This window comes from Triticum dicoccoides, chromosome 7A, assembly GCF_002162155.2.
Source record: "Triticum dicoccoides isolate Atlit2015 ecotype Zavitan chromosome 7A, WEW_v2.0, whole genome shotgun sequence".
In the NCBI taxonomy this organism is placed as follows: domain Eukaryota; kingdom Viridiplantae; phylum Streptophyta; class Magnoliopsida; order Poales; family Poaceae; genus Triticum; species Triticum dicoccoides.
In genome coordinates this window covers 98,293,466-98,304,062 of record NC_041392.1, presented here as the reverse complement: position 1 = coordinate 98,304,062, position 10,597 = coordinate 98,293,466, and the positions used below count along the sequence as shown (strand labels likewise).

The 10,597-nt window shown below is 46.2% G+C and overlaps 1 protein-coding gene across 1 annotated transcript; it reads right to left on the bottom strand.

Moving 5' to 3' along the window:
* Nucleotides 1-4,861: 4,861 nt before the first annotated feature.
* Nucleotides 4,862-6,695, bottom strand: LOC119329276 (cytochrome b-c1 complex subunit 8-like). The gene is made up of 2 exons (XM_037602295.1): nt 6,413-6,695; nt 4,862-5,150 (listed from the first exon to the last, which is right to left on the bottom strand). The coding sequence occupies exons 1-2, from the start codon at nt 6,580-6,582 to the stop codon at nt 5,102-5,104; spliced, it is 219 nt and encodes a 72-aa protein (XP_037458192.1). The 5' UTR covers nt 6,583-6,695; the 3' UTR covers nt 4,862-5,101.
* Between the last annotated feature and the right edge of the window lie 3,902 nt (nt 6,696-10,597).

Here is a 10,597-nt window from a genome sequence, read left to right as displayed (position 1 = left end):
CTTTCCCCCTCCGGTTCATCTATCCAAAAATGTGAAACACCGGAAATACTTTCCCGGATGTTTTTCCCCTTCACCGGTACCACCTCGTACCGCATTAGGGCACACCTAGCATCACGCTTTGTCATGTCATGCATCGTCATGCATTTGTTTGCATTATATTTATTGTTTCTTCCCCCTCTTCTCTCGCTAGACACCGAGACCGACGTCGCTGCTACCCAGTACGACTACGGTAAAGACGACCCCTCTCTCTTGCCGGAGCAACCAGGCAAGCCCCCCCTTTGATCACCAGATATCGCCTACTCTTCTCTATACTTCTTGCATTAGAGTAGTGTAGCATGTTACTGCTTTCCGTTATTCCTATCATGATGCATAGCATGTCCTTGCTACTACTGTTGTTACCATTACCTGCTATCATACTGCTTAGTATAGGATGCTAGTGTTCCATCAGTGGCCCTACACTCTTGTCCGTCTGCCATGCTATACTACTGGGTCGTGATCACTTCGGGAGGTGATCACGGGCATATACTATATACTTTACACTGTTACATAACCTGTGGTACTGTTCGGAGTTGGGGGCTGAAGGGGCAGGTGGCTCCATCCAGGTTGTGGTGGGCCTGAGTTCCCGACGGCCCCCGACTGTTACTTTGAGGCGGAGCGACAGGGCAGGTTGAGACCACCTAGGAGAGAGGTGGGCCTGGCCCTGGTCGGTGTCCGTGGTTATTTCAAAATAACACGCTTAACGAGATCTTGGTATTTGATCTGAGTCTGGCTACTGGCCTATACGCACTAACCATCTATGCGGGGACAGTTATGGGCACTCGACGTTGTGGTATCAGCCGAAGCCTTCATGACGTCAGCGACTGAGCGGCGCGCGCCGGGTTGGACCGCGTAATGCAACTTCCTTTGTAATGGAGGTTGCTAGGTCTGCTCATCGGTCGTGTACGCGACGTGTAGGTGTGCAATGGGTGATGGGCCCAGACCCCTGCGCCATAGGATTTAGGCCAGCGTGCTGACCTCTCTGTTGTGCCTAGGTAGGGCTGTGACATGTTGATCTTCCGAGGCCGGGCATGACCCAGGAAAGTGTGTCTAGCCAAATGGGATCGAGCGTGTTGGGAAATGTGGTGCACCCCTGCAGGGAAGTTGATCTATTCGAATAGTCGTGTCCCTCGGTAAAAGGACGACCCGGAGTTGTACCTTGACCTTATGACAACTAGAACCGGATACTTAATAAAACACACCCTTTCAAGTGCCAGATACAACTGGTGATCGCTCTCTCATAGGGCGACGAAGGGAGGATCATCGGTTAGGTTTATGCTATGCGATGCTACTTGGTGAACTTACCATCTACTCTCTTCTACTGCTGCAAGATGGAGGTTACCATAAGCGTAGTCTTCGACAGGACTAGCTATCCCCCTCTTATTCCGGCATTCTGCAGTTCAGTCCACATATGATACCCCTTTTCCATTTGATACCAATGCATACATATGTAGTGTAGCTCCTTGCTTGCGAGTACTTTGGATGAGTACTCACGGTTGCTTTGCTTCCCCTTTTCCCCCTTTTCTATACTCGATTGTTGCGACCAGACGATGGAGCCCAGGAGCCAGACGCCACAGTCGATAAAGACTACTACTACTCGAGAGGTGCCTACTACTACGTGCAGGCCGCTGACGACGACCAGGAGTAGTTTAGGAGAATCCCAGGCAGGAGGCATGCGCCTCTTTCGATCTGTATCCCAGTTTTTGCTAGCCTTCTTAAGGCAAACTTGTTTAACTTATGTCTGTACTCAGATATTGTTGCTTCCGCTGACTCGTCTATGATCGAGCTCTTGTATTCGAGCCCTCGAGGCCCCTGGCTTGTAATATGATGCTTGTATGACTTATTTTATTTGTAGAGTTGTGTTGTGATATCTTCCCGTGAGTCCCTGATCTTGACCGTACACATTTGCGTGTATGATTAGTGTACGTTCAAATCGGGGGCGTCACATATTGCTTCAGTGAATACCTTTTTTTTGTTAAGCGAGGCAATTTCTGCTTGGATTGCATCCTTCCATTTAGGCCAGTCGGAGAGCTGTTGGCACTCAACGATAGACCTTGGATCATGATCAGTGAGAAGGGTATCTGCAATCTTTTCAGCAAAATATTTGTCGACAGTCGTAGTCTTACGGTCAAATGATTCTCCGGAATCAACATAGTTGATGGAAATTTCCTGCACCCCTAGTGACTCTTCGCGATTTCCCAATACGATCGAGTTTGGGTGTTCTGATGTCCCAGTCAGTTTGTGCACATTGGAACTGGGTTGTGGAGGTTGCCCTTCCACTGGGTGTATACTACCCATCAGGTGTTTGTCAACGTTGAGTTGACCTGCATTTACTGACTCCGAGGTTTTTCTCCTCGATTTCCTTTGCTGTTTGCTAGAAGCATGCTCCGGGTCAGAGGCCGTACTACTCCCCCTCTTTTTAGGAATAGGGAGTTGAGTGGTTTTTATTGGTACCTCCACTCTTTCTGGCGCGTTTCTGGCCGGGTTTAAGGATTTTGTAACACCTTTCAAATCAGTAAATGAATCTGGCAGATTATTTGCAAGATGTTGCAAATTAATGATCTTCCGAACTTGAAGTTCGGTCTCATGGGTACGTGGATCAGAGGATGAAATGGAATGAGCATTCCAATCAATTTCTGGGCATTCTTTCTGGTACTTGAAATCTCCCCCTAATGCCGGAAAATGTTCCCCATTAAATATGCAATCAGCATGATGGGCTGTGAACAGATCCCCAGTCAGGGGTTCCAGGTACTTAATAATCGATGGCGATTTGTACCCCACATAGATCCCCAACTTCCTGTGTGGGCCCATAGATGTCCGCTGTGGTGGTGAGATCGGGATGTATGCAGCACATCCGAACTTACGCAGATGGGAAATGCTTGGAGGATTTCCACGTACCAATTCCAGAGGGGAAGAACTGTGATATGCAGTTGGCCTCAATTGTATCAAGTCAGCAGCGTGTAAAACAGCGTGACCCCAACAAGAGGTTGGCAAGTTGCAATTCCTCAACAAAGGTCTTGCAATGAGTTTGATCCTCTTAATCAATTCTTCAGCCAAAACCATTTTGTGTATGGACATATGTAACAGAGTGCTGAACTTCAATCCCCAAAGCCATGCAATAATCATTGAAAGCACGTGAGGAGAATTCTGCAGCATTGTCCATTCGAAATGATTTAATTCGACTTTCAGGATAATGGGCTTGCAACTTAATGACTTGCCTCATTATCTTGGCAAATGCATGATTTCGTGTAGATAGAAGACACATATATGACCATCGTGTAGATGCGTCAATCAGAACCATGAAATACCGGAAAGGTCCAGATAATGGCTGAATGGGACCACAAATGTCTCCTTGAGTACGTTCAAGGAACTGAAGTGGTTCAGCTTGTATTTTGAGGTGTGAGGGCCTCAAAATTAGCTTTCCCGTGGCACAAGATGTGCACACAAAATCAGAAGATTGAGGAAATTTTGACTCAAGCAAATTATGACCAATGAAATTGCTAGTAATTTTTCTCATCATCCCTATTCCAGGATGGCCTAGGCGATCATGCCAGGTTTGGAATGCGTTAACATTCTGAAAAATTACTTTGTATGCAACATGTTCCACGGATTTGATGTACGTATAGTACAAACCGGACGATAGAGAAGGAATTTTCTCATGTACCCTTTTGCCATATCCGTCATCTTTAGTAGAGTAGATACTCCTCTTTGTTGTCTTCATGGGTTTCAATATGAAAACCATTTTTTACGGATATCTCGATAACTGATCAGGGTACGTGCAGAATCGGGATACAGTAAAACATCCTCAATTGTCACATATGTACCACTTGGGAGGGTGAATATGGCACGTCCAGTACCAACAATCACAGTATCGCGTCCAACGATAGTTAGAATATCTCCATTCGTCTTTTTCAGAGTTTGGAAATATTTCATCTCCCTCAGTATGGAGTTTGTGGCACCACTGTCCACAAGGCATAATTCCTCTTCCATCGGATTATCCCCGTAGAAAACGGCGGCGAGTGCTTCCTCTCTTCTCCTTTCTCTATTGCCTTTTGCTCTCGCTGACTGTTCTACGTGCGTGATAACGTGTTTTGAATCAGAATGATCGAATCTCTTGATCTATGGTTACAAGCCCCCTTTTATATGTCCTGAAGAGACACGACAATCCTTCGAGGCGTCGGTTCCAGGAGATTGAAAGGAGGCGTCGGTTGCGGGACAAACCGCAACGACGGTTTGGGCAAGGGGAGATTTTCCCCTAATTACAGAATTATTTTTAACAGAATTTTTTAGTTAATCAGCCGCTAAATTAGTTAATCAATAAAAGTGAAGAATCTTTTTTGGGGGGATGGCTGAGATTCAAAAAATAGGGTATCTTGCCACTGAAAATTGGTGTTTTACCTTTTTGCAAACAACATTCCCTGATCCACTCATCTGCCCGTTTTGACTGCCAGTTTGAGCAAATACGACAGGGTAATTATAGGATGAAACAGCTTCAGATACTTGCTTAAATACTACTCCCGCAAAGTGTACCAAGGGAGTAATACAGGACGAGGACGGAGATAGTATAACAACAAAACATTTGTCATGCCGCAAAGTGCAGCTTCCGTTCCGACCATCAAAGCATTTTTTGGTTCATACTTCATCTGAAACATGATTACAAATAAAGCATTGAAGTGCTAGTGCCTAGTCACAAGCTTTCAGTTTATGGCCAAACAGTCCTACAATAATCATCTAAAAGATGTGAAGAAGTTCCCCTGGTTACCACAAGAATATGCAAAATCAAGAGAAATGCCGAAGGGCAAACCAGCAACACAATTGACAAGCATACAGCAACCAAGTAAGATGACTGGTTAATTTGCTTTATTGCACAAGTTCACTCCAGTGATGGACAACTCAACATTTGAGGCCTCAAAATAGGTTTGCAAGTCACACTTGCTGCATTGCATATGCAACGGAAAGAGCAAAAGGGTACAACTAGAAGTGATTCTGAAAATGTTAAATCACTTTTGGTGGATTATAGAACATGGAAATTCCCACTGCTGCAATATTGGAGAAAGCTCCACCTTTAGTATCTGTGGGACAGCTTCTCCTGCTCCTTGTACCACATCGCATACCTACATGACATCAAGATAAACCAAGAATGTCAAATGGTTGGCAAAGCACGAGCCGTTTCGCTACTCAACTAACAGTAAAGGGACTTCAATTGTTTAAAGAATGCAAGCCCCTTGGTGAAAAAACAAAATATAATGCTTACAATAAAACATTGTCAATTATTGTGATAGGCTATCCAATGTGCTTCTAGTATTAATCAGGAGGTTTAAGAGTCCAAACTAATGAAGGTATGTGTTGTCACAAGTCGCAATCCCTTGTGAGGATTTCCTAGTGCTATGAGAAGAAGGAGATGTACACATCGAAAGGACGATCAGAATACTTGTGGTTGCGAGTTCTGACCAAAGAATCAAACCCAAATTGAATGCTCTATAGGGGGCAACCTTCAAAGCAAGAGCATTTTGATACTCAGTTTCATGTGTTAACTTGAAATTGATGCAAATGTAATGGTTCCATAAAAGCTTAAGATCCACTTGTGCAAAGGTATATAGATTCAAATTTCAAATCACTGAACGGCTTGCAAGAACATTAGGCTGATGTGATTATCCATACAAGATGCTACAGAATCTCATGAGCCAGAAGCTACAACTAAAGGTTGCAGGATTCCCTGTGAACTCTGTTAAGAATAATCGCAAAGCGCGTCCAAGAGGGTTTCGACAGTCAGTTCCGCAACAACAGTCAAGTTAACCAAATCCCATATAACATCCCATTTTCTAAACGTACATTAACCAACAAAATAAGTACTATGCGCAGACCAAAGAGTTTGATCAACTATATCATGGCGAAGGATACGGGCTGTCGGATGTTTCTCCCAGTGCACAAACCAATTGTACAGTCACCAGTCTAATTCCCATGTCAATTCAATCCCCACCAATTGCATTGAATCAACCAGGCATGAAATTCCGCTGCCATTTCAATTCCCATTCCTCCAAGAAGAATTTTTTTTCCCGCACAAACCAATTGCATTGAATTGGCTAGGTCGAAATCTCCCCTGACATTTCATTCCCCATTTCCCGCAAACCATCCCTAGCCTATCCGGTCAACGTGGTGCATTCAAGATACATCTGGTGGTTTCTAAAGGTAAACGTGCACATGGCACATCGAATCTGCGCGACGGCTCTAACGAAATCGGACAATCGATCGAGCCCCAAACCGGATCTCGCAGCCAACCGAGAACCACAGGCGACCTATGCAACCCTAGATCCGCCCGACCAGGCGCATCCACAGGGATCGTTCGCGGAAGAGGAGGGGAGAGGGAGGGACGTACTGGTAGGTGCCGACGACGGGGGTGATGAGGAGCGTGGCGGAGATCCAGTTCTCGGAGACCTTGTGGTGGATCTTGGTGGTGATGTCCTTCCACAGGCCCGGCATCACCTGCTGCTGGAACGGCGACAGCGCGTACACCACCGCCTTCATCCGCACCGGCATCTTCCCCATCTTTCGCCTCGCCGCTTCTCCTTCTTCCTCGGCGTGGTCGCTCCGGCTCCGATCAACCTCAGGACGGTGGGGTGGGTGGGTGGCTTCTGGGTCGTTCGTTCCACGGCTTAGGGTTCGGTTTATAGGACAGCTGCGGTTGGGCCCCGAGCCCATTTGGGGAGTACGGGCGCGGCGTTTTGGACGGAGTGTAAATAATGGGGCCGGCCCAGTTAGAAAGAAGAAGAAGAAGAAGAAGAAGAAGAAGAAGAAACAAAGGGAAAATAGCAGTCTTTTTTTTAACATAAGGGAAAAGAGCAGTCGGCTGATCATAGACCAGCCCCGCAAGGGTCACTTTGGGTAGGCTGGGAGCGTACCACTTGACACGCTCTCAGCCCCGCCACCGTCGCGCTGGGTGATTCCTCCGTATTTTATTTTATTTTTGTATGCATTTTCAGCTTTTAGATGGTTTTTCGGGTTTTTCGGCTCTTCGGTTTTTCTCCGGTTCTTCTTAGGTTTTGGAGGGATTTTTTCAACAATTTGCATGAAGAAATACGTTTTTTTTTCTTTCGCGAGAAGCACGGATTTACTTCTCGTAAAGGCACAAAATTGCTTTTGTAAGAGGCAAAGTTGTGCCTCTTGAAAAAAAAAAGAAAAAACGAGTTTTTTTCTTCCGCGAGAGGTACGGATTACTTCTTGTGAAGGCACGGATTTTCTTCTGCGAAAGGCACAGTTTTGCCTCTCGATTTTTTTCTTTTTTCCCTTCCGTGAGAGGCTCGGATTTACTTCATGTGGATGCATGGATTTGCTTTCGCAAGAGGCATAGTTGTGCCTCTCGGAAATAGGAAAATGTGTTTTCTTTTGTTTTCCTTCCGCAAGAGGCACGAATTTAGTTAGGTGGAGGCATGGATTTGCTTTCGCAAGAGGCACAGTCCTCGAAAGGCACGGATTTGTTTCCGCGAGAGGCATAGTCGTGCCTCTCGAAAAAGGAAAAAACACATTTTTTTCTTCCGTGAGAGGTACGGTTTTACTTCTCATGGAGGCACATATTTGCTTCCGTGAGAGGCACAACCATGCCTCTTTGAAAATGGAATAAAACGTGTTTTTCCTTCCGCGAGAGGCACATATTTACTTCTCATGGAGGTACGGATTTGCTTCCGCGAGAGGCATAGTTGTGCCACTTTGGAAAGGGAAAAAACGTGCTCCTGGTTCAGGTTTTTTCGTCAAAAAAAAGTTTATCGAAACCTATCAATGGGTTCTATTTTTGAAGATCTCGACGCGAGGAATCCAATTGTGAAAATGGTTCGAGATTGGACGTACAGTTTAAGAGATAAAACATTTTGAATTATTTTTTTTGAAATAGGATGCTTTATTACTTAAAATATTTAAGCATTACGCTTTGAATAAATGAATCTATGGAAAAGAGAAATCTCCTAGGTTGCGACAAGTGGCATGCATGCAGGGTGCCACTTGTCGCGACAAGAGGAGATGGGAGTGATCTTTGCAAAGAATACTCCTTAATTAGTGATTTTGAGAAGTTTGGAAGGAAGCAATCATGTAGATGTTAGAGCATCTACAACCACATAGAGCTAAAGCAGTGCTCATACATCGACGCGGATCAGTGAGCGGTCATACCTCAAATATTTGTTCCCACATCCGGGTACCTCAGTTAGCAAACCCCAAATACATATTACACATGCATTTTAAAATTTTGATACGGCCAGACGTCCGACTACTATATCAATACATGTCATCGGACTACCAAAATTTGGCATGTTCTACATACATACTAAGCTATGCACAACGATCATCCACACTTGCCCTTTTCAGCGCCCTTGGCGTATTTGTCATGGAAGTAGCAGTTGAAGACGCAATATGGATCAAGCCAGATCTCCTCCTCGACGAAGCTGTCTGTAGGGATGCAGAGCAGCGCCCAATCCGCCCCGCTTCATAGTCAAAGTAGATCAAGTTAGCCATAATCCTCCTTGTTTTAGCTTTAGTTCAGTTTGAACTAAAAACCTGTTTTTGCGGGCTTATGCGGGATGCCCGCTTGCATCCCTAGCTGTCTGCCACATCACTGTCCTCCTTCTCCTCATTGGGGGGGGCAGTTCGGCATGGTATAGACCGCTCAAACTTACACCCAGGCAAGGGCGCGCATGTTCCTCCTCTGCCGCTTTTGGAAGATGTGGACATCGATGGCTTCCTCTTCCGCGACAGCACGCCACGCCGCATCCGCATCCGCTGCCTCCACCACATTGGCAATGAGACAGGCCTCGCGCTCCCGCCCCCTCTGCTTGTTGCGACGGGCACACCGGTCTCTATAACCCTCGTACTCCTCCAGACCGGGGAAGGTGTTGGGGAACGTAGTAATTTCAAAAAAATTCCTACGCGCACGCAAGATCATGGTGATGCATAGCAACGAGAGGGGAGAGTGTTGTCCACATACCCTTGTAGACCGAAAGCGGAAGCGTTAGCACAACGCGGTTGATGTAGTCATACGTCTTCACGATCCAACCGATCAAGTACCGAACGTATGGCACCTCCGAGTTCAGCACACGTTCAGCCCGATGACGTCCCTCGAACTCTGATCCAGCCGAGTGTTGAGGGGGAGTTTCATCAGCACGACGGCGTGGTGACGATGTTGATGTTGTACCGACGCAGGGCTTCGCCTAAGCACCGCTCCAGTATTATCGAGGTGGACTATGGTGGATGGGGGCACCGCACACGGCTAAGAGATCAATGATCAATTGTTGTGTCTCTGGGGTGCCCCCTGCCCCTGTATATAAAGGAGCAAGGGGGGTGCGGTCGGCCATAGGAGGAGGCGCGCCGGAGGAGTCCTACTCCCGCCGGGAGTAGGACTCCCCTCCTTTTTCCTAGTTGGATTAGGACTTGGGGAGGGGGAAGGAGGAGAGAGGGGAAAGGAAAGGGGGGGCGCCGCCCCCCTCCTTGTCCAATTAGGACTTGGGGGGGGAGGGGCGCGCGGCTGCCCCTTGGCCGCCTCTCATCTTCCTCCACTTGGGCCCATAAGGCCCAATAGCCTCCGGGGGGTTCCGGTAACCCCTCCGGTACTCCGGTAAAATCACTATTTCACCCGGAACACTTCCGATATCCAAACATAGGCTTCCAATATATCAATCTTCATGTCTCGGCCATTTCGAGACTCCTCGTCATCTCCGTGATCACATCCGGGACTCCAAACAACCTTCGGTACATCAAAACAAATAAACTCATAATAAAACTGTCATCGTAACGTTAAGCGTGTGGACCCTACGGGTTCGAGAACTATGTAGACATGACCGAGACACGTGTCCGGTCAATAACCAATAGAGGAACCTGGATGCTCATATTGGCTCCTACATATTCTACGAAGATCTTTATCGGTGAGACCGCATAACAACATACGTTGTTCCCTTTGTCATCGGTATGTTACTTGCCCGAGATTCGATCGTTGGTATCTCAATACCTAGTTCAATCTCGTTACCGGCAAGTCTCTTTACTCGTTCCGTAATACATCATCCCGCAACTAGCTCATTAGTTGCAATGCTTGCAAGGCTTAAGTGATGTGCATTACCGAGAGGGCCCAGAGATACCTCTCTGACAATCAGAGTGACAAATCCTAATCTCGAAATACGCCAACCCAACAAGTACCTTCGGAGACACCTGTAGAGCACCTTTATAATCACCCAGTTATGTTGTGACATTTGGTAGCACACAAAGTGTTCCTCCGGTAAACGGGAGTTGCATAATCTCATAGTCATAGGAACATGTATAAGTCATGAAGAAAGCAATAGCAACATACTAAATGATTGTGTGCTAAGCTAACGGAATGGGTCATGTCAATCACATCATTCTCCTAATGATGTAATCCCGTTAATCAAATGACAACTCATGTCTATGGTTAGGAAACATAACCATCTTCGATTAACGAGCTAGTCAAGTAGAGGCATACTAGTGACACTCTGTTTGTCTATATATTCACACATGTATTATGTTTCCGGTTAATACAATTCTAGCATGAATAATAAACATTTATCATGAT